This window comes from Mesoplodon mirus, assembly GCF_964341445.2.
Source record: "Mesoplodon mirus genome assembly, chromosome: 11".
In the NCBI taxonomy this organism is placed as follows: Eukaryota; Metazoa; Chordata; class Mammalia; order Artiodactyla; family Ziphiidae; genus Mesoplodon; species Mesoplodon mirus.
Window position 1 is genome coordinate 60,396,775 of NC_138987.1, and position 23,786 is coordinate 60,420,560.

General features: G+C 49.4%; 1 protein-coding gene across 7 annotated transcripts; it reads left to right on the plus strand.

The window, feature by feature from the left end:
- Positions 1 to 3,576: 3,576 nt before the first annotated feature.
- Positions 3,577 to 23,685, plus strand: DGKA (diacylglycerol kinase alpha). 7 transcript variants are annotated; one of them, XM_082634884.1, is made up of 24 exons: positions 3,577 to 3,765; positions 9,419 to 9,566; positions 9,987 to 10,060; positions 10,383 to 10,515; positions 10,766 to 10,840; positions 11,296 to 11,345; positions 11,704 to 11,778; positions 11,978 to 12,097; positions 12,210 to 12,324; positions 12,936 to 13,024; positions 13,160 to 13,279; positions 13,475 to 13,573; positions 13,748 to 13,831; positions 14,035 to 14,108; positions 14,421 to 14,495; positions 14,907 to 14,992; positions 15,084 to 15,173; positions 21,303 to 21,463; positions 21,730 to 21,794; positions 22,028 to 22,118; positions 22,397 to 22,595; positions 22,711 to 22,831; positions 23,023 to 23,083; positions 23,358 to 23,685. In XM_082634884.1, the coding sequence occupies exons 2-24, from the start codon at positions 9,503 to 9,505 to the stop codon at positions 23,439 to 23,441; spliced, it is 2,205 nt and encodes a 734-aa protein (XP_082491010.1). In that variant the 5' UTR covers positions 3,577 to 3,765; positions 9,419 to 9,502; the 3' UTR covers positions 23,442 to 23,685. The 7 variants fall into 7 exon arrangements, with proteins under 7 accessions (XP_082491010.1, XP_082491009.1, XP_082491012.1 ...); XM_082634883.1 differs by lacking the exon at positions 3,577 to 3,765 and adding an exon at positions 4,746 to 4,828; XM_082634886.1 differs by lacking the exon at positions 3,577 to 3,765 and adding an exon at positions 4,904 to 4,922.
- The last annotated feature ends 101 nt before the right edge of the window (positions 23,686 to 23,786 follow it).

Sequence of the window (23,786 nt, forward strand, 5' to 3'; positions counted from 1 at the left end):
ACCCAGAAAGGGCGGGGGGCGGGGGGGCAGCTAATAAATGAGGAAAAGATATTCAGGCCCTGGCCTTCATCCAGGTCCCAGAGCAGCTTGGGGACATGGGACGGGACAGGCAAACTCCGGGAACGCACTGGGGCGCACCAATGTTGGGGGCGAACGCAAGACCCCAACTAACCCTCTCTTAGAAGGTGGGGAGGTCGAAATCGCGTGCTGATTGCCCTTGGCCGCTCAACTCAACCCTCTGGACGGAGACCCGAGAGAGGGGAGTGCAAGGCCGAAGGCGCTGCCGGTCGGTCACCTGTCCCCGCAGCCTCAGGGTTGCCGGCGGCTTCTACGGCTGAGGAGGCGCGGCGGGCCGGGCTGGGCGGGCAGCCCGGGCCTGGCCCTGCCCCTGGGGCGGCCCCAGGGACTCGGGCGGCGAAGTGATGACGGCCCAACTTTGCTCTGGCCTTCGACCCGGGAGCCTCCTCGGGCTTGGCCCCAGGGTCAGAGGGCAAGGCGAAGGCTTCTGGGCGGACCCAGTCAGTATTCTAATTAACCTCGTCCAAGTCTCTGGGCGCTGGGGATCGAAATCGGGGCAACGCGCCAATAATCTGAGCCGTACAGTCAGTCCCTTTGCAGCCCTGCCCTGCCCCGTGCCTCCTTATTCTTTAGAGGAACCCAAACGTTCTCCCTCCCCCGCTCTTTTCAGCAGCTCTTGTTCCTTCTGGGCTAAGTCCTGCTAAACTCGTTTCCCTCACAGCTTGGGAGGGGCCGGCTGCAAGTTCCTCTCCTCAGGTGTCTGCCCTGCCCTCTTCCTGCGCACCCCCCCACACACATGTAGCTTTTTCCTCATCAACCCATTTACCTTCCTCCAAATCCCCCACTTTGGCTTAGGTTAATGTCCAACAGAACCAGTTAGTGACCACCTCCAACACTAGGCTGCATGTCCCACTTAAAAAACAAACAAACAAAAAACACAGAGGAATGGCTGACTAGGAACTTACTAAAGCTTTGAAATGAAGCTTCAGAAGTTTTATGGGATCACAGCTTGGCTTCTCTTCCATACTCCACCTTCCTGAGTTCCACCAGAGGCCCAACTCAGAAGATCTCAAAAAGACTCATTTAGGGCTTCCCTGGTGGCGCAGTGGTTGAGAGTCTGCCTGCCAATGCAGGGGACACGGGTTCGTGCCCTGGTCTGGGAGGATCCCACATGCCGCAGAGCAACCAGGCCCGTGAGCCACAACTACTGAGCCTGCGCGTCTGGAGCCTGTGCTCCGCAACAAGAGAGGCCGCGATAGTGAGAGGCCCGCGCACTGCGATGAAGAGGGGCCCCCACTTGCCGCAACTAGAGAAAGCCCTCGCACAGAAACGAAGACCCAACACAGCCATCAATCAATCAATCAATCAATCAATCAATCTACAGTTAAAAAAAAAAAAAGACATTTAAAAACTGATTTGCATTCAATACACTGTCATTGCAAATGTTCTAACAATGCCATCCTTCACCCCTGCTCTTCTTTCACCAATTGTGCTTCAGCCCTGCTGGTCTAGTATCCTGTCCATAGCCTTGTTACTAAAGGTAAGAGTGAGCTGAAGCATCTAAAAACTAGAGGGATGTGTTGGTACTGACTGTACTACCTAAGGAGTACTAGTGGGCTAATCAAAGGACCTTTCTGCAAGAAGCAATCCTAAAGTGGCCCCTGTTGACCACCCTACCCTAGGCCCCCCACTAGACCTTCAGACATCCTGCCTCAGCTCTGGGGTTGACGGGAAGTGAAACTCAATTGTCTGCCTAGCAGACCTGCCTGGGACCCAGCCCTGAACCCCGGATGTGTCCCCCACCGCCCTGAAGAGGAAGAGGGGAACGAAGAGGCTGGGGAGAACAAAGCTGTTGTTTTTTCCTTTCCCTTTGTTCATTGCGGTTTCTTTCTTTCTGATTTTTATGATGTGGTTGATTAAAGAAATGAGCACCTGGAACTGTAGGCATCAGACGCCTCCTCCTTAGATGTTTCTTGGCCTTTCTTCCTCCCACCCCCACCAATAACTGACTGGGGTATGATGGAGCACAGATCCGAAAGAAAACGCGAGCCTAGAGTATGACGGATTCCACCTTATTGCTTATTAGAGAGATCACCTCATGCGCCACTTTGAAGTCTCAAAAAATGTCTTAAAAGGAGCATCTTTAACTTCATGTAGGAACACAGCTGAGGATGACGGTGAAAAAACACAGATCGTACGTAGGGTGGTAGCACTGCAAGTGTCATTTGCAAGGAAAGCTGAGTGCCTTAAGGATTAGTATCATTCCAGGATTTCTAGATGAGGGGCTCGGGCAGAAAACTGATTGGAAGAGGAACTAGGGGACCTGTTCTTACTTATATTGTATGTTTGCTTAGGATGGCTTATACACATACCCACACAACCAAGCCACTGTTTGGTGCAGTCCTTAAGCTGGGCTATGTCTTTGGCTGTCCTGCAGAACCAAGTACAGGACTTGGTGCGTAATAAACCTTCAAAAGTGCCTGGGGCTTCCCTGGTGGCGCAGTGGTTAAGAATCCGCCTGCCAGGGCTTCCCTGGTGGCGCAGTGGTTGAGAGTCCGCCTGCCGACGCAGGGGACATGGGTTCGTGCCCCGGTCCAGGAAGATCCCACATGCCGTGGAGCGGCTGGGCCCGCGAGCCATGGCCGTTGAGCCTGCGCGTCCAGAGCCTGTGCTCCGCAACGGGAGAGGCCACAACAGTGAGAGGCCCACATACCGCAAAAAATAAAAATAAATAAATAAAGAATCCGCCTGCCAATGCAGGGGACACGGGTTCAAGCCCTGGTCCGGGAAGATCCCACATGCCGCAGAACAACTAAGCCCGAGAGCCACAACTACTGAGCCCACGTGCTACAACTGAGCCCACGTGCCACAACTACTGAGCCTGCATGCCACAACTACTGAAGCCCACATGCCTAGACCCCGCTCCGCAACAAGAGAAGCCCCCGCTCGCCACAACTAGAGAAAACCCACACGCAGCAACTAAGACCCAATGCAGCCAAAAATAAATAAATTTTTTTTTAAATTAAAAAAAGTGCTTATGATTTCACGACTGAGGAGGTCATGTAGGAAGAAGAGATGAAGGATGGGGAGTGTCCTTGTCTTTTTAAGATTAGAGGGGAGACAGGAGCAGAGAGACAGGTCCTCTCCACCCGCTGCCTCATATCTCCAGTTCAGATGCAACAACGATACTCCAAACCCTATTACTCAGCAGCTATATTTCTGATAAAAATGGAGGATTCTCTTCCAACAAGTCTCAAAACAGTCAAGAACTGCTTAGACCCCTCTGTTTCCACTAGAGGGCCTCGTGTATTCATTCCTTCTCCTCTCCAACCTCCACCAAAAGTATGTATGTATTACATTTGTGTTTGTATGTGTGTACACGTACAACATACACACAACACCCACATACACCCTTCCAATCAGAGGTCTCCCTCCCCCTCTCCACCACCAGGTGTATGAGGGAAGATTCCAGGAACTCAAGCCTTTGTTACTGTGCCCTACTTCAATGAAGGGTAGGATGGGGTTAGACAGAGCTGGGGCGGGGCCAGGGAGCAGGATGCCTAGGTCTTCAGTTCCTACCAGTAAGTCCCTAGGCCTCAGTCTCTCTCCCTTGCTCTACCAGCCTCACCACCATCCATGCTGCCCCAAGAGCCTTAACTACAGATTCCAGACAGGAGAAGCTGAAAGGATCTCCTTTCACCCTGACTGTTGGCCAGGGCCTTCCACAGCACCTGCCAAGGCCAGCAGGTAAAGTGGGAGGGTTAAGGCATGGAGAAAGGGTGGATTCAGACCAGAATGCTCTTTTTTTTTTTTTTTTTTTTTTTGCGGTACCCGGGCCTCTCACTGCTGTGGCCTCTCCCGTTGCGGAGCGCAGGCTCCAGACGCGCAGGCTCAGCGGCCATGGCTCACGGGCCCAGCCGCTCCGCGGCATGTGGGATCCTCCCGGACCGGGGCACGAACCCACTTCCCCTGCATCGGCAGGCGGACCCTCAACCACTGCGCCACCAGGGAAGCCCCCAGACCAGAATGCTCTTTGCACCTGAATCACAACCCCAGACTTAAGGGAAGAATCCGAGTCTTGAGAGAAGGAGGTGTCCTTAGCCTGGGGAAAACAAATCTGAGGCACCTGGGGTTTGGGTTTAACGGAGGCGAGGAACCTGGAGGCAAAGGTGGGCAGATTCTCTCAAGTAGTGTCAAGCAGTGTGGAACCCGTGTTGGCAGGGAGGTGTTTGGTCTTAGGATGCGCAGTCTGGAACTCTGGCCTTGCTCCTGCGGAGCCTCCTGAGTGTGAATTGAATCCATGGTGGATGGATGGAAAGGAGTTGGGAAGGGAAGTCCCCTGGTGGCAGCAGTTAGGAGAGGGTGAGAAGTTGGGTGGGTGGGCAACAGCCAAGCTGTCTCATCAGCGGCCCCGCCCCCTACCTTGGCCTGCCAGGGTTGGGATGCGGGGAGAGGCTGTGAGTGATTGGAAAGAAGGGAGTGGAAAGACAGAAACTGAGCCGTTACCGGGGCGGGAAGATGAGCTGCGCAGGAATGTGGAGAAAGTGGCACAGACCAGAGCCCTGGAGATAATCGGGGGAGGGAGGAATCGGGTCTGGTGAACTAGAAGTTTCCAGAGTTAGGGGCGCCCGGCGCCGGGCGCGGGCGCCGGCGGGCGGGCCTTCTGGGGTGGGGGGCGGGCAGCTGTGTCGTCAGGAGTGGGGCGGCCCCGCGGCGGCCGCGCCTGCCTGGCCCGTCCCCTCCAGCCCAGCTCGGGCTCCAGCTCCCGCGCCGACGCTCCAGGTCCGACCGCGCGCCCTCCGCAGGCAAGGTAGAGACCCCGCGAGCCCCCTGCCGCCTCCCGCCCTCCCGCACCGGAGCAGGCCGGGGCGGGGGCCGCGGGAGGGGACGCCCCACGGGCTAGGGTAGGGCTGCTGTGCCGAGAAGGAGGAAGCGTGACAGCTGGAGCGGGTAGCTAGAAGGGTTTGCGCCAGGAGCGGGGGCAGCGGGAGGGCTGGCCCAGAACCCCGTAAGCAGTGTTTCCCCCAGACCTTGCCCTCCATCTGTCCCGATGACTCGGACAGATGCTGAAGCTGGCTCCTGGGGACCCGAGTCGGAGGAAAGTCCATTTCGGAACCTGCACAGCACTGCACGGGTGGAGAAGGGTTCTTGTTTGGCCTCCTGGTCCCCAACTTCCCACCCCTCTCCTTTCCACACCTGTCACCGGGAAGTTTCTGAAACTACCTGGGTCTGAATCCCACTTTTCACCTTTCAGTGGGGGAAATGAGCTTTACTGAGGAAGAAATGCAAATATTGCTGGGCATCTCCTCAACCTTTTAACCGTATGAGCCCACATCCCCCAAGCGTGCCAACATTGTAACTTCCTCCTGTACTGCACAATGACACCCACACACAAAAACACCACCCCCTTAATCAGGCAACACTACCATCTGCGATGTTTGTGGAGGCTTAACAAATACTAAGGCTTCACGCCAAATGATTCCCTCTCAGGGGCCACTGACTAGTAGCAGGGATGGGCAGGAAGGAAGAGACCCTCCCTCAGTCTTCAGAAACAGGAGGAGGATGCAAGCCCTGGTGTGGTTAAGGGATTCAGAAGTCCAGGTAATCAGGTCTGGGCCCTCAAAAGGGAGTGCCTGCCCCTTGGGGTTCCTTGCTGGGTCAGCCTGAGTGTTCTGGGGGCATAGCTGATTCTTGGGTAATGGTAAACCTACATGACTTGGAATGTGAGCAATGAGTGTTGATGTGAAAAAGGAAATTTTAAATGTTAGCACTGGCTTTGGAAATCATAGTTATCTCTCAGTTACCAGCAATTTTAGTACTTAATGTTTAAAATAAGATCTAGAAGACCAGAGACACTAAGATTTAATGGAATGGACTAAGGACACTATGTCTAGAGTCTGGGTGTGACCCTGAGAGAGTGGCTCTCTATCTGGGCCTCAGTTTCTTCCTCTGTAAAATAAGAGAGTTGGTGCCTCCCAGCCCTGAGGACGTTCTAGGATTCTCTGCCTCCAAGTCAACTTCTTACTTTCTCACCCCAAGTTGGTAGGGGCGGGCAGGGAAACCTGAGGAGGGAGGGGAAGGGTGAGTCACAAATAGCTGTCGGGTTGGGCAGCAGACCCCACCCTCCCAGCCGTAGCCTTCGCCTGGACTAGCCCAGGTTACAGCCTCGAGGCTGGGATGGAGCAGGACAAAATTGGACTTGTTCCAGATTTTTAAGGCCCTGGACAACTGAAAATATCCCAGGAGCCTTTATGTCCAAGGTCCCAGCCCAGGGGTGTCCTTGGACCCTGATAGTCTAGTTTCTATAGCCACCTCCTCACCCTCCCAGAGGCAAAATGCAGAATCCTGATATTACATGCCTGTGCCTGAGACATGACACAAGTGGGAAGGTATACAACTTGGGCTTCACTGCTGCTGGGAGTCCCTAGAATTTATGCCATCCTGGGTCCAAGGCAGCATTTTTCCTAATCTCCAGATATGTTTCCCTAGGTACCACCCTTGTATAATAATAATAACAATAATAATAATAGCTAATGTTTACTGAGTTCTTTCTCTGTGCCATGCAGTTTGCTAAGTATATTGCATGTATTACCTTATTTAACCCCCCCATGGTGACTGATTTCTCCAGGTAACCATTTTACTGATAAGAAAACAGGTTCAGGGAGATGAAATAACTCACCCAAGAGCTAGAATTCTTTTTTTTTTTTTTTTGGCCACGCTGCGTGGCACGTGGAATCTTAGTTCCCTGACCAGTGATCGAACCCACGCCCCTTGCATTGGAAGCGCGGAGTCTCAACCACTGGAACGCCAGGGAAGTCCCAAGAGCTAGAATTCTAATCCAAGCCTATCTAATTCAAAAGTCCATTCTTTTAACTTCTACTATATATTACATGTAAGACTGGGGGGCTTGTGAAAAGACAGGCAAGAGAGAAGTATTCTCTCTTCTCTCCTGTTTGTCTCTTGTTTGCTCTCTCCCTGTCACTTTCTCTCTCAGATTCCATTTCCTAGAACCTTGGAGCCATCTAAGAATCCCCAGGGGTAATCAGAGAGGCTAATTAAGCCTTACAGACCCCATTAGCCATAAGACTATTATGTATTCATTAGATCTGTTGGCAGGAGAATTTAGATTATAGTCATTGAAAGGGCCAGGTGGGTGGAGTCCTTTCTCCACAATATTAGTGTCTCAGAACCCCCTTCTAAGTGTTCCCAGAGAGCCTCCGGAACAGGAATGCTATACATGGAGGTGAGTGGCAGAGATGTCCCAAGGGCAGAGGTTACAGAGAAGTTTCTTGCACCATCAGAAAAGAAATTCTAGTAGACCCTAACTGCCTCCTTAAGCCTGCCCCAACCACCCTAAATAAGTGGGCGGAGGGGAGACAGAAGGTCAGGGCCTTGGATGGAGTACCACAATAAGTGCTTTTTAGCATCATTCATTCATTTAACAAATATTTATTTAGCACCTACTATATGTGCCCCACATTGTCTCATGTTCCCCTCACTGTCCAGATGGATACTCTGGCATCCCATTTAACCGCGTTTGGATTAAGAGTCCCCATATATGACTCCCTAGCTTTATACAACTATTTGTACAACCAATATGGAGCACTTATAACATGATGGGCATTAGGTATTGGGGATACAGTGGTGAATAAGACTGATAAGTTCCTGCCCTGTGGGACTTACATTTTGGTAGGAAAAGACAAACAGTAAACAAAGAAGCAAATAAATGGGCAAGATATTCTCCAGTTGTGGTAAGTTCTATGAAGGAAACAAAGGAGGGTGCTACGCAAAGGAGGGGGGGGCTACCTTAGGACAGAATGATCAGGGAGGAGCTGGAGGAGCTTGGAGGAGCTGACATTTCAGCTTAGGCAAGAAGTCAGCTCTGCCAAGAGTGGGGAAGGGTGGTCCAGGCAGACAGAGCAGTAAGTCTCATGGCCCTGAGCAGGGAAGAACTTGGCATGCTTGAGGAACAGAAAGGAGGGCAGTGAGACTAGAAGGCAGTGTGTGAAGGGGACAGTGGAACAAGAGGAGGACAGAGAGGCGGTGGGGGAGGGGGTTGCACCACGAAGTTCTTGAGTTGGAGCCTTGGCTCCTCCACTTGTCACCTGCCTTGGCAAGTCTCAACCTCTCTGAGCTCCCGTTTCTTCATCTGTAGAATGGCTATACCAATAATTCCCTGTCTCATAGAATTTGATTTTACTTGTTAATACAATAACTACCATTCCTTGTAGGCCCTCTATATGCCAGGTGTTATACTAGGTACTTTTCATACATTATTTACTTAATCCTCACATCTATGAAAGATAGGTATCATTCTGCCATTTTATAGCTGTACTTTGCCCAAGTCACACGGTGGTAACACAGCTAAGAATGGAACCCAGATATGACTAACCCCAGTTTTGTTTGACTCCAAAGTGGTGTTGTACTATGCTAAGGTAAGATATTGTTATTGCTGTTATTGAATCCTCAAGGCAAGTTGCCCTCTGCAGCTTGGCCCCTGGGTCAGGGGTCAGCATGATCCACGTGATGGCTCCTCCTTGGTCCCTGGGTCCCATAGCTGAAAGTTGGGGCTCCCTAAACACTGCTACCCTAGCAGGGTGGAAGGAAGGCTCCCGCACTCAGCACAACCCTCCTGGAGCTGAGAAGCCAGGCAGATGCTCAGAGCCTTCTTCCCCTACCTTCTCCCCAATCTCTCGTGCCTGGGTCCCGCCCTTCCCCAGTGGAGCGCTGCGGGACGCAGACGAGGCGGGGCCGGGGCTGAGGACCTGGCTAGAGCTGGTTCTGTGTCGCGCGCGTCAGAAGCGCTAGAGGTCGTTGCGGGGCGTGGGTGGTTCTGGGAGTGGTAGCTAAGCGGGGCTGGGGACCGGGGCTGGAGGCGGAGCAAGATGGGGTCGTGGCTCGGGAGGCGTGCCGCCATCTCAGTGAGAACCACCGGCGGGCCAGGGCTGCGGGATGCGAAGGGAGATGGGACAGAGCTTAGGCCCGGCAGAGACTGCAGAGATTGGGGGGGAGGGAGAAAAAATAGGAGCAGGCGAGGGACACACTCACAGAGACGCGTATAGCCTGGGAAAGAGGGTTGGGGGGCAGGGAGGTGAGGGATGGTCAGAGATGAGTCAAGACAGATTGGGGAAGAAATCAAAGAGCTGGAGAAGGATACAGAAATGTTGGAGAGAAAGTCAGGGATGAGTCAGAGAAACAGAGACAGAGGACAGACACTGTCAGGGAGAGACAGAGACACAGAGGAGAGGAACACAGGGAAAGGAAGAGACTTAGGGAGGGACTCAGAGACAAGAAAAGAACAGAAATAGTAGTAGGAGTGGAAAATGAACAGCGTGTACAGAAGCAAAGAGACCCAGACAGCTGGCCAGTCCTGCCACATGTTCTTGTCATCTTCCTCCAGAGCTACCCTTGTAAGCAGAGTTCCAGGAGCCAGAAGTACTACTACCAAGCTGCCTTCGTGTCCATCCTTAAGAAAAAAAGAAAGATGGCCAAGGAGAGGGGCCTAATAAGCCCCAGTGATTTTGCCCAGCTGCAAAAATACATGGAATGTGAGTCTTCCTCTCAGTCATTCAGTCCTGGAAACCTTACCCTTAGACAATACCTCCTCCTCCTTATTCCCCCCAGTTCCCCCTCTTTTCCCCAGTGGCCTTGAGACAGGATGCTCCTGAGATATGCCTGGCTGGGAGCAGGAGGGGAGGGAAAAAGGAAGATGCCCGTGGTCTTAGCTCTCTACCCACCTTCTCTGAATCTTGACTGCCTGCACCAAATCTCAGAGAAGAGAGATAAAGAGGGCAACCACTTTGGAGGATATGAAATGTTTTTCTCTCTGTACTTCTGTGTTTCTTCTTGGAATTTCTTTTTCATCTCACTGGAATCTTCTTTCCTGTTGGATGTCTGGGTGGGACTGTGGCAGAGGGCAGGGAGAGCTGAACCAGACTAATGCTCTCTTCACTCTCTTCACATCCTAGACTCCACCAGAAAGGTCAGTGATGTCCTAAAGCTCTTTGAGGATGGTGAAATGGCTGAATATCTCCAAGGAGATGTGAGTGGCAGCTGGGAAATCCTCTCCTTCACCAACTCCTCCCACCTTTGTTTTTGCTACTCCATTGGGATGCCCAACTTCCAGGGATTATTCTGGGCCCAACCCTTGCTATCCTCTCTCCCCAGCATCCATTGTTACTGCAACTATTGCTTTAGGACAAAACAAGAGATTCTAGTAACTCAGGACTTAGCCCAATAAACCATACTCCTGCCTTGGATGCTTCTCAACTCTGCACTTATTGTCACTGTCCCCACCACTCCCAATTCAGTCCCCAACTCCCATCCTGCAGATCTCTCCAGGGTAATGCTTGCTCTCATCATAGGCCATTGGGTACGAAGGATTCCAGCAATTCCTGAAAATCTATCTGGAAGTGGATAATGTTCCCAGTCCCCTAAGCCTGGCACTGTTTCAATCCTTCCAGACTAGTTACTGCTTAGAAGAGACTGTAAAAGAAGGTATGGTCACGTAGGTGGGACTGGGCTGGGCCTCCTGAAGAAAAGTCAAATTAAGTGTGGGTCTTGGGGTGAGAGTTGAATTGAGTCACATGTTGGGGGCAGGGTGGTGGGAGGGAGAGGTAGAGGGTAGCCAGGCTTGCCTAGGAGCCAGAGGGAGGAAAGTTAAAGGGAAGAGTTGGAACAAAGGAAAAGAGAAGAGCCAGACTGGAGGGAGCCCCAACCTCAGGTCTGCTGTACTTTCTGTAACCAGATGTGGTGTGTCTCAGTGATGTCTCCTGCTACTTTTCCCTTCTGGAGGGTGGCCGGCCAGAAGACAAGCTAGAGTGTGAGTTACCATTCTGGACTGGGAGAGGGAAGGAAAGGTGAAGGGAGAGAGGGTATTCCCCAGCCTTCCTTCCCTCATTTTTCAGGATTCCTAAAGGCTGACAGGCCAGACAAAGGTGGGGCCAGAGAATGGACCCATTTCCTCTGTTTCCCCAGACTCCTTATACCTAACGCCATCCACCATAGTCACCCTAGTTCCCACGTCTTGTATATTTTCATATGGGGGACCCGGGATGGGATGTGGGGGGTGTGTACTGTCTCGCCTATCAGGTTCACCAAGGGTGGAATCCAGACCTGTTTCCCCTCTCTTTTTGTCTCCCATCTCAGCCCCAGCCCCAAGTCCTGGGCTCTTCATCCAAAAAGTCTCTCCTTATCTCTTTGTTTCCCCTGTATTCTGTTATGAATTCTTTGGGTATCCCTCACAAACTGACCCTGGCCCCCTAAAACACCCCACAGTCACCTTCAAGCTGTACGACACGGACAGAAATGGGATCCTGGACAGCTCAGTGAGTTGGGGGACCTGTATGCTGGGCAAGGGAATATGTGTCCATTTGTCTGTGCCCCCCCTCCCAACTCTTCCAGGATCTTAAGAAGCAGAGGAAGCTAGAAGGAGAAGCTGAGTCTTTTAGGACTAAATCTGAGAGTAGGTCCCAAGCTCTTGACCCCTAACAGAGGATGCTGGAGACACGACTTGGGGGCTCCCTTGCAAACACAGACACGTAGACATTCATGTACTTGGCAGAGACACCTGAGAATGAGAGGGGGTCTGTGGGTGGAACTCAAGAACCGTGATTTCTAGAGGAGGGTTTGGATGGTGGTAGTGAGGCAGGATATGGCGGTGACTCTTACCCTCTCGGCCCTCAGGAAGTGGACAAAATCATCATACAGATGATGCGAGTGGCTGAATACCTGGATTGGGAGGTGTCTGAGCTGAGGCCGGTAAGGCCATTCTTCCTGCATGTCCCTTGTTATACCTGCTCCCTAGTGAGACCTTTATCTGCCTCACCCCATCTCTGACAGGCAGCCTGGTGCCCTTGGCTAGGATGGCTAGGCTGGCTGTCCTAGGGGGCAGTGGAGAAGTGTCAGCTCTGAGGGGTGACTCACCCCAGAAGTCAGCCTTCCCACATTCTCTGCTCAGATTCTTCAGGAGATGATGAAAGAGGTTGACTATGATGGAAGCGGCTCTGTCTCCCTAGCTGAGTGGCTCCGGGCTGGGGCCACCACCGTGCCTCTGCTAGTGCTACTGGGTCTGGAGATGGTGAGTAGGAGAGACCTGTGAGGATGGGCAAAACGTTGCCTTGGGTTGTACTTGCTAGAGGTTGGCACTCTAAGGGCTTAGACATTCCCCAGCATCTGTTGTGCCCTCCCAGACCCTGAAGGACAATGGGCAGCACATGTGGAGACCCAAGAGGTTCCCCCGACCAGTCTACTGCAACCTGTGCGAGTCGAGCATTGGTCTCGGCAAACAGGGGCTGACCTGTAACCGTGAGTGAGGGGGCCTGGGAGTGTGGGAACAGAGGGGCAGCCCAGCTATCTGTGGGAACACAGCGCTCTGAACTTAGAGAGACCTGGCTTTGAATCCTGGGCTCTGCCAGTGACTGGTCATGTGACCTTGGGAAGGCCACATAACTTCTTTAAGTCTTAGTTTCTTCAACTGCGAATGAGGTAATTGTGAGCATTAAATAAGTTTGATGCAAGAAAAGTGCGTCATGTAGTGCATGTACAGACTATTAAGTCTGCAATAAAAAGTAGGTATTATTATTGTCGTTGTTATTGTTGCTGTTATATCTGGGCCTCCTTTACATCATCCAGCTCAGTTCCTGACACATGAATGGAGTGGGGTTGGGCATGCAGTAGCAATTGCTCTTTTCGGGGGAAGAGTGAGCAAAAGGCACAGGTCTTGGAGGTGAGCCCCCAGCCCAAACCTGAGTTCTGTACCTCACCCTCACAGCAAGGGGTTATAGGCCATGTTTCAGTGAGTGATGCTGTTTCACCTCCAGGTAAGGAAGAAATAGTGTAGAGGGGCTGCAGCTAAGCCTCTGACCTTCTTCACTCTTTTTTTTTTTTTTTTTTTGACCTTCTTCACTCTTGCCCAGTCTGTAAATACGTCGTTCACGACCAGTGTGCCATGAAGGCCCTGCCCTGTGAAGTCAGCACCTATGCCAAGTCTCGGAAGGACATTGGTGTGAGTGACCCCACGCCCACCGGATCACCACCCACATCCTGGCCCTGGTCCTGGCTCTTGGCCCATTGCTGCCCTCAGGCCTTCCCGAGTCCCTGCTCAGACCCTTGCAGACAAGAGTTTGCCTTTCTCCCCAAGGTCCAATCACACGTGTGGGTGCGAGGAGGCTGTGAATCCGGACGCTGCGACCGCTGTCAGAAAAAGATCCGAATCTACCACAGTCTGGTTGGGCTGCATTGTGTGTGGTGCCACCTAGAGGTCAGTCCGGGAGCTATCCCTCCAGCCTTGCTTTGGGCCCCTCCCTAAGCTGCCCTCTCTGCCGGCCCCCTCCGGCACATCTCCCTTACACCCTTGGTTGCCCTACTCCCAAGGGCTCTCTTTCAGTAGCAGACCCCAAGCTGAGAGGTGACGGGGTTCCCTCCACAATCTCTCCGTGCCTGCCTTGTCTTTCAGATCCATGACGACTGCCTGCCAGCCATGGGCCATGAGTGTGACTGTGGGCTGCTCCGCGATCACATCCTGCGTCCATCTTCCATCTATCCCAGCGTCCTTGTGAGACCCCTGGACAGCGGCTGGGAGGGGACAGGAGTGCTTCCCCAATTCACACACGCACACAATGCCATTTAGAGCAGAGAGCCTATATTTTTAGGATTCAAGTCAGACTCTCATCTGTTTATGGATTCACACGATCCAGTTTTCCTTCCTTCTGCCTCCTTCCCTTCCTAGGCCTCTGGACAGGAGCGTAAAATTAGCAAAACAAACCAGAAGACTGTGGATGATTTAAATTTGAGCACCTCTGAGGCACTGCGGGTACAGGGCTGAGAGGCTTGGGATTCATGGTGGGGACCTCATGGGAGGGAATGAGGTGGGAAACCTGGGGACTGGTCCCTGCTCCCTGGGGGAGGGGAAAGCCACCTGGGGGGAATGCCAGCCCTCTGCTCCTGTCTCCGGGACCCATCTTAACTCTGACAAAATCCTGCTTTCCTTATCCTTGTTTTCTTCCCTCAATGCAGATTGACCCTGTTTCTAACACCCACCCACTTCTGGTCTTTGTCAACCCCAAGAGTGGTGGGAAGCAAGGGGAGAGGTGAGAAGATCTCTACTAGGTCTTGTAAAATAGAGAGGGAAGATGGACAGAGGTTGGGAATCTGTGTGTATGCAGGGGACATACCTTGAGGACATCAAGAGAGTGGAGTACAGGGACCTCCCTGGCGGTCCGATGGTTAGGACTCCATGCTTCCACTGCAGGGGGCGGGGGTTCCATCCCTGGTGGGGAAACTAAGATCCTGCATGCTGCGCGGCACAGCCAAAAAAAAAAAAAAGAGAGAGAGAGAGAGAGAGTGGAGTACAGAATATCCATGCCATGCCCTGCCATGAGCTTTCCTTTTTCCCCACACAGGGTGCTTTGGAAATTCCAGTATCTACTAAACCCTCGACAGGTGTTCAACCTCCTAAAGGATGGTCCCGAGCCAGGGTGAGTATAGGTTAGGGGTTGTATCGCAGGGTTTGTGTGTGTCTGCCTATCTGTGTATGTTGGAAGAGAGCAGGAAAGAGTGCCTGTTGGGTGGGGAGGGCCAGGGGAAGCCCAAGAAACCAGACTTCAGAATGCTGCTTTTGCTGGGTATCCCTACCTCTGAATTCTCCAGCTCATCTCTGTTCTGCCCTCAAAGAATGGAGATATCAGTTTCTCCCTCACCACTAAGGAGTGGCTATAAGATTTCCCCATTGTACTTTTTCTCTACCCTTAATAGAAACAAGTCGTTTGACAAAGGGGAAGGGTGTTATAAGGAATGAGAGACAAGAAGTACTTACTCTGCCTGTCCAAGAGTTGGGTAGCCTCAGTCCAGTTATCCTTCCTCATCTTCTCTCTCACCTTTTGTCTCAGGCTCAGATTCTTCAGAGATGTTCCTGATTACCGGGTTTTGGTGTGTGGAGGAGATGGCACAGTAGGCTGGATTCTAGAGACCATTGGTCAGTGCAGGGAGCGGCTCCGGGCTGGGCCCAGGGGCAGTGGCCTTCCAGAGCTAACTCCCTTCATCCATCTCCTTACCTGCCTCCACAGACAAAGCCAACTTGCCTGTTGTGCCTCCTGTTGCTGTGTTGCCCCTGGGCACTGGAAATGATCTGGCTCGTTGCCTAAGATGGGGAGGAGGTAAGTGGTTAGAAATTGTTATGCTGGGGAATGGGGGAGTTGGGTAGGTAGGGAAAGGCACACAGAGAAGGCATTTAGGCATCTGGTGAAGAAAAAGCCTTGGCGGAAAAGAGAGGCACAGATGGGTGGGTCCCAAAGTGGATTGTCCCAAAGGAAGAGAGCCCTGTATGAAGCAAAGACTTGAAGGGTCAAGGATCACAGTCTGAACCTAGAAGGGTCAAGGGTGACAGTCCTCTTCCCTATAAACCTAAAAATATCCTTCTGTTTCTCCCAAGTCTTAGGGCTCAGAATCAAAGAATATGGAGGTAGAGAGAACAATGTGGGAATAAGGAAGGTTGTATAAGAGCTAAGCCAGATGCTGAGTGATGGAGCTAGCAGGGAGCTTGGCCATGATTCATTCATTTATTCAACCAATTACAGTTGACCCTTGAACAGCATGGTCTTGAACTGCGCCGGTCCACTTATTGAGGATATTTTTCAGTAGTAAATACTACAGAACTACACAGTCCATGGTTGGTTGAATCCGCAGATGTGGAGAAACAGTGGATACGGAGGGCCAACTATAAGTTATACACTTACATTAACCCCCACGTTATTCAAGGGTCAGCTGTAATCAGGGGTCATTCATTCATTCATAATTTTTCCCATGTCTATTGCAACAGTCTCCTAGCTGCTCTCCCATTTCTAGTCTCTTTTTCCCTTCAAAGAGAAAGTTTGAAAGATGTAATTGGTAGATAAAGAGGTCAGTGTGGGGCAGATTGAAATTGTCCTGGAATTGAGGAAGTTGTCTTGGAATTAAGGCTCTTGGATTCAGAGTCCAGCTCTGAGATCTTACAGGAGATTATGGAATGGGAGGCTGCTAAGGAGAGCAAAAAGTATTCTAGGTGGAAGAAGTTGTGTAAGGCCAGAGGAGTCACCAAACAACATGATGGTGCATTTTGGAAAGCGAGTCATTCATTGTGACTGGGACATAGGGTGCACAGTGGGCAATGAGAAGAGGGAGGACTGAACTGAGCAGGGTCCAGAAAATGGAGGGTCATGAATGCTGTGGTGAGGAGTTTTTAACTTCATCCTGCCAGAGTTTGAAAACTGACAGCCCACAGAAATGATGTGTAGTGTTTTGTATTGTTTGTCTTGCAGTGTTTTGAATTTTTTTGACCTTGGTTATTTCTAAGAAGTGGGTCATGTATCCTTCAATTCACCACAATCCTCTTACCTCCCTGCCAGTCATTCACTTTACGTTTCTAGCCTCTGAGGCATTTGAATGTGCAATCCCTAAACCATGGGGGGCTCTGGAACTCATGAAAGATGTAACTAAAAGAAAAAATAGGTGTGTGTGTGTGTGTGTGTGTGTGTGCATATATAATACTTTATATATATAAATTCTAGTTTGTATATAATAAAAATTACTTTTATATAAAATATTATTCCAGAAAGGAGAAGTATCTCTGTATAATATAATTTAAATCTTGTATGTAAACATATGACCATTTGGGGGGGAGGCATGCTTAAATCCTCAACATCTGACTTTGTTTTCATTAACAGTATTAGACACTTTGAAATCATTAACTTTGAGTCTTCACTTTGTGTTTTGCAAATGAGACTCTCATAGCAGTTTCTGCTAATTCCATCTGAATCATGAAAATAATGATATAAATACAGCACTAATGAAAACTTGTGTTGATATTGAAAAAAATCCTAAGATTCGAAGGGGGATTGATGGAAGGAATACTGCTATGGGAGCTCTGTGGAGGATGGATTGGAGGAAGAAGGCAGGACCTCGATTGCAATAGTCTAGTCAAGAGATGATGAGCACAAAAAGCAAAGGCAGCACCAGTGGAGTTATGGGGTAGAAGCCACAATACTTGGTAACTAATGGATGTGGAGGAAGGGGTAAAGACAAGTCTAAGACATTTTCTAAGTTTGTGGACTGAGCAGATGGGGATACCATTTATTAAAATAGGGAACATAGGGCTTCCCTGGTGGCTCAGTGGTTGAGAATCTGCCTGCCAATGCAGGGGACACGGGTTCGATCCCTGGTCTGGGAAGATCCCACATGCTGCGGAGCAACTAAGCCCGTTCACCACAACTACAGAGCCTGCGCTCTAGAGCCCGTGAGGCACAACTACGGAGCCCACGTGCCACAACTACTGAAGCCTGCGGGCCTAGAGCCCATGCTCCGCAACAAGAGAAGCCACCACAATGAGAAGCCGATGCACTGCAACAAAGAGTAGCCCTCGCTCGCCACAACTAGAGAAAGCCCGCGCGCAGCAACGAAGACCCAACTCAGCCATAAATAAATAAATAAATAAATAAATAAATAAAAATAGGGAATATAGGAGGAGGACCAGTTTAAGGAAGAAAGATAGATTTGGTTTTGGATGTATTGAGTTAAGGTATCAGTGGAGCACCTAGGTGGAGATGTGTGGTGGGTAGTCAGAAATTGATGTTAGGAATTTAGGAGAGAAGTCAAGGCTGAAGATATGTGTTTGAAAGTCAACTCCTAGGAGGTAATTGACATCCTCAGAGTAGATGAGTTACCCAGGGAAAGAGGTAAGAAGAGAAAGTGGATAAGGACAGCCAGATCCTGGTAAACACCCTATTTAAGGGTTGAACAGAAGAAGATGAATTATTAAAGGAGTCTGTATTAGTGTCCTCTTGCTGCTGTAACAAATCACCATGGTGCCTTAAAACAACACGAATGTATTATCTTAACAGTTCTTGAGGGCACAAATCCAAAATCATTTCCACTGTGCTAAAATCAAGATGCTGGCAGGGCTGTATTTTTTCTAGAGGCTCTAGGGGAGAATCCCTTGCCTTGTCTTTGCCAGTTACTAGAGACTGCCTGCATTCCTTGGCTCATATCCGCCCCCCTTCCAACCAACAATGTTATCCTTCCAAGCTCTGCTTCCGTTGTCAAATCTTCCATGACTCTTCTTTCTTGTAGCCTTCTTTCACTTATTAGGAGCCCTGTGATTACATAGGGCCCAGCCAGATAATCCAGGATAATCTCCTCATCTTAAAATCCTTAATTTAATCACATCTGCATAGTCTCTTTCACCATTTAAGGCAACATATGCACAGATTCTGGAGATTAGGTTGTGCACATCTCTGAAAGGCCATTGTTTTGCTTACCACAGAGACTAAGAAAAAACAGAACAGGTCCTCTGTAACTTTAGTGGTATTTTAGAGGCTGAATGAGGAGTTTCATGTGTTAAAATGAGAGCTAAAGATATACTATTGGTTTTGGCAGGAATCACTGGCAATCTTTGCCAAAAGAGTTTCAGCAGGGTGGTATGGAGAAAGGCAAATTATAGCGGGTTGAACCATTGATGGAATGTGAGGAAGTGAAGACATTTTTCTTTTCTTTTCTTTTCTTTTCTTTTCTTTTTTTTTGCTGCACCACGCAGAATGTGGGCTTTTAGTTCCCCAGCCAGGAATTGAATCCGTGCCCCCTGCAGTGGAAGCGTGGAGTCTTAACCACTGGACCTCCAGGGAATTCCCTAACTAGTCCCATATTGATAGACATTTGGGTAGCATTCAGTTTTTTATTACACACCATACTGCAGTCTATCTCTGCACACAGATGTGAGAATTTCTCTAGAAGAGATTTCTAGGAGTGGAATTGCTGGCTCAAAGAGTATAAACATTTTACTAGTTATTTTATTGTTAAAAAATTACACAAGTAATGCATCAGTACATTTTCACTGTGAAAGGTTTTAAAAAGTAAAATGTGTGAGTCTTCACATACAGGTTTCCTCTTCCCTACCCCCTCACCAAATTCCATTTTCCTCCCCAGAGATAACCTACTGTTTCCTATTTGCACTCATTTTTCTGTTTTCACACACACACATAACTTTTAAACAAACATAAATAGGATCATACTACACACATTGTCCTGGGACTTCTTTTTTCATTGAATATGTCTTGGAGAACTTTCCATGATACTACATAGAGATTTCATTCTGATTTCAATAGCTGCACATTATTTCATAGCATGGATTTGGCATAATTTATATAACCTTCCCCTCCTGGTGGACATTTAGTTTTTTGCTGTTTTACAGAGTACCTCAGCAAAAATCCTTATACATCCATTTCTGTGGACTTTTGTTTCTGTAGGAGAAATTCCTAAAAGTGGAATTGCTGTGTCAGAGAATATGTTTTGATAAAATTTGATAACATTTTGGTAAAAGTTGCCAAATTGTCTTCCAAAAATGAAATACCAATTTATGCTCCAACTAACAGCAAATGAGAGTGCCAGTTTATTCATAATCCCATTAGTGTTTGATTTTCTCAGTCTCTTCATAGTTTGTCAATCTGATAGGCACAAAAAGTTAACTAATTTACAATTTTAATTTACAATTCTTTTAACTATTAGTAATATTGAGCATCTTTAATATGAATATTGGCCATTTATATTTCTTCTGTGATTGGCTTGAGTTATTTGCCCATTTTTCTACTGACTTTTAAAAAAATATTTATTTATTTGGCTGCCTCCGGTCTTCGTTGCAGCATGTGGGATCTTTCCTCTCAGCGCTCGGGCTTCTCTCTAGTTGTGGCCTGCGGGTTTTCTCTCTCTTGCTGTGGTGCATGGGTTCCAGACCACGTGGGCTCTGTAGTTGAGGCGCACAAACTCAGTAGCTGTGCTCAGGCTTAGTTGCCCCGTGGCATGTGGGATCTTAGTTCCCAGACCAGAGATTGAACCCGTGTCCCCTGCATTGGAAGGCGGATTCTTTACCACTGGACCACCAAGGAAGTCCCTACTTTTTTTTTAATGTTATTTTTTTTAATTAAATTTATTTATTTTTGGCTGCGTTGGGTCTTTGTTGCTGCACGCGGGCTTTCTCTAGTTGTGGCAAGCAGGGGCCACTCATTGCAGTGCACGGGCTTCTCATTGTGGTGGCTTCTCTTGTTGCAGAGCACAGGCTCTAGGCGCATGGGCTTCAGTAGGCTCAGCAGTTGTGGCTCATGGGCTAAGAGCGCAGGCTCAATAGTTGTGGTGCACGGGCTTAGTTGCTCCGCGGCATGTGGGATCTTCCCGAACCAGGGCTCGAACCTGTGTCCCCTGCATTGGCAGGCAAATTCTTAACCACTGCGCGCGCCACCAGGGAAGTCCCCCCGACTTTTTAAATATAGTGATTTGTAAGCACTTTTTGAATGTTGGAGACGTTAGTCTGTTATGTGTGCTGCAGATATTTTTTCCCAGTTTGTCTTTTATTTAGGTGTGTGTTTATTTAACTGTACAGAAGTTGTTTGTTTGCTTGGTTAGGTCTTTTTATTTTTTTATTTTTTGTCAGAACTATTTCTGTTTATTTTGTGGCAATTTTGAAAATTCCAAATATATTTGCTTCTGTTTGATTTCAGAAGTTTTTAATTTTCATATAATTGTATTTATCAGTCTTTTTCTTGTTTGGCTCTGAGTTTTGTATTATGCTTTAGAAAGGCCTTTTCCGCTCAAAGATTATAAAACATTCACTCATGTTTTCTGCTAGTACAAATTCTGCTTACATTTAAATTCTTTGACCCATCTTGAATTTATTTTAGTGTAAGGGGTGACTTCTACATCCAGTACCATTTACTGAATAATCTTTCTTTCTCCGTTTATTTAAAATGTCATGATATACTAAATTCCCATATATACTTGAGTCTATTTCTGGGCACTCTGTTCTTTACTATTGAACTTTTTATTCCAGTCACTGTACCAGTTATTACCCTGTTTTGATACCCTTGCTTTATACTGTGTTCTCTCTGGTAGAATGGGGAGAGGAAGCGTCAGAGAAAGAGAGAGATTATTCCCATTCATCACTTATCTTTTTCAGCACTTTTCATTTTCCTGGCTATTTTCTTTACTCTTCCAAATGAACTTTGGCGTTGTTAGATGCACACACACATTGGGAACTTTCACCCTCCATGACAGTGACAGTGTGGAGAAAAGGGTCAGTAAGAGTCCGACCTTAAGATTGGTCCATGGGAGCCATGACTGAACACCCTCCCCTTTCACTGCTTAGGGCTTGGAGGATCTGCAGAACCAGGGCAGAGGATCCCTGGGAATCTGTGGATCTGGGAGCTGAGAGGAGGTCCGTCTGGGACCTGGGGTTCAGTGCTAACCTGTCTTCATACCATCCTTAGGGTATGAGGGACAGAATCTGGGGAAGATCCTCAAGGATTTAGAGACGAGTAAGGTGGTACACATGGATCGATGGTCTGTGGAGGTGATACCCCAACAAACTGAAGAAAAGAGTGACCCAGTCCCCTTTCAAATCATCAATAACTACTTCTCCATCGGTGTGGTCAGTGGAGTGGGGCATGGGGGGGACGGGAGGAAGTGGGGGTTAAGCAGGCAGAGGCTGGAGGAGGGCAGAAAAGGAAGGTAGAGGGTAAAGGAGCTGTGACACAGGGAAATCAGGAGTGGTGTGAGTTGCAAGAAAAGAATGTGGGACGAAAAAAAAAAAAGAATGTGGGACGTTTCACTCCCAAACTGGAGAGTTAAAGAGAGAGAGGGTTCTGTGCTGAGGAACAAGGCGGCCTCTGATCTCATATGCCCTGGACTCCCCAGGATGCCTCTATTGCTCACCGATTTCACATCATGCGGGAGAAATATCCTGAGAAGTTCAACAGCAGGTGAGGGAAAGGGGGTGGGTGTGGGCATACACAGTGGCAGGGACCACGTGGTGGCCAAGTTTGACTCAGTGCTTGGGCAGTGACACCTCTAGGAAGCCCCTCAACCAAGCTTCCCTGTTCCCCACTGGACTGCAGTTGGGAGGTTGATGCCCTTCCCTGTCACTTAGCCCACCTCTGCCAGCACTGTGTAATTTGTCCCCTCCCTCCTGGGCCTGGTGTTGGGGCCAACACAGAATGAAGAACAAGCTATGGTACTTCGAATTTGCCACTTCTGAATCCATCTTCTCAACGTGCAAAAAGCTGGAGGAATCTTTGACAGTTGAGGTGGGTGTGATGAGAGCCAACCCCACATCCTTTTTAGCCCCTTATATCTTAATTTCTCCCTCCACAGGAGCCCTCAGGAACTTCTCATATTCTTGAACCTATACTTTGACCTCCCCGCTCTCTAATCCCGATTTCCCAAGTTCTTAAGATACACCAGTCCCTACTTCCCTCCACCTCTTGCAAACCTCCAAATCCTAGTCTTCCCAGTGTGTTATTTAGGGAGCGGTCACGTCCATCATGATGCCGTGAGGCAAGGATCTGTGCTCTCCTCCCCTCAGATCTGTGGGAAACCACTGGATCTGAGCAACCTGTCCCTAGAAGGCATCGCAGTTCTGAACATCCCGAGCACGCATGGCGGCTCCAATCTCTGGGGTGACACCAAGAGACCGCACAGCGATATCCATGGGATCAACCAGGCCTTAGGTGCTACAGCCAAAGTGATCACCGACCCTGATATCCTGAAAACCTGTGTACCAGGTAAGAGAAGCAGCCTTGGGAGCTGAGTGGGGGGAGGGCCTAAGGAGAAGGTGTGACTCTCTTTGGAGGAGCCCTGCTTCTACAAAACCTGTCTCTCTACTTCCCACCCCACCAGACCTAAGCGACAAGCGGCTGGAAGTAGTAGGGCTGGAGGGTGCAATTGAGATGGGCCAGATCTATACCAAGCTCAAGAATGCTGGACATCGGCTAGCCAAGTGCTCTGAGATCACCTTCCAGTAAGGAAAACTCAAGCTGGGGGCTCTGAGGGGAGGAGTGGGGCCAGGAAAGCAGAAGGGTATGGGAATGGTGGGGAGGGACTGTACCAGACCTTCCTCAGTAACAAAGGGTCTCAAGGCCAACCTAAGAACAGAGTTTTGGTACTCGGTTGATAAAGAAATTGCCACCAATCTGCCTTGACCTCACACAGCACCACAAAAACCCTCCCCATGCAAATTGATGGAGAACCCTGGATGCAGACACCCTGTACAGTGAGTATTGCCTATGCCTGCCAAAAACTGAACCCCCAGGCTCCGTGGATCCTAAATTTCCATTCCACAGCTTCTTTACTTCCTGCTGAGGCCTCAAGTTCCCCTGTGCACCCTTCCTCCCAAATCCTGATTTCTCAGCCCCTGGCCTTCCTACCATGGCCTCTCTAGGACCCTGGCAAACCACCCTGAACCCTACAGATTTTCCCCCAAATCTCTGCTTCTCCAGCCCCAAGGCACTAGGTCTTATCTCTGAATGCACCTCCTTCCTTTCCAGATCAAGATTACCCACAGGAACCAGATGCCCATGCTCGTGGGCCCACCCCCCCGCTCCTCCAATTTCTTTGGCTTCTTATGCTGAGGGGGGACATCTCAGCCTCCAAGCCAGCCTTGAACCCACCTCCTTGTCCCTGGGCTCTAGTCCCTAGGCTCTGTATATTGCTGCCAAACCCTCCTGCCAGCTCAGGGGAGTGTTCCTTCACCCTCACAGTATTTATTATCCTGCACCACCTCCACTATTCCCCATGCACATGTGCACACACACACATACACACACACGTCACAAACAATACATTGAAAGTGCCTCATCTGAATAAAATGACTTTTTTTCCCACTGGGATATCTGTTAAGTAAGTGGTACACCTCCTTCCTTTATACCTCCACTCCTTTATTGACATAGATTCTCCCAGAAGTAAGGAAATAACAG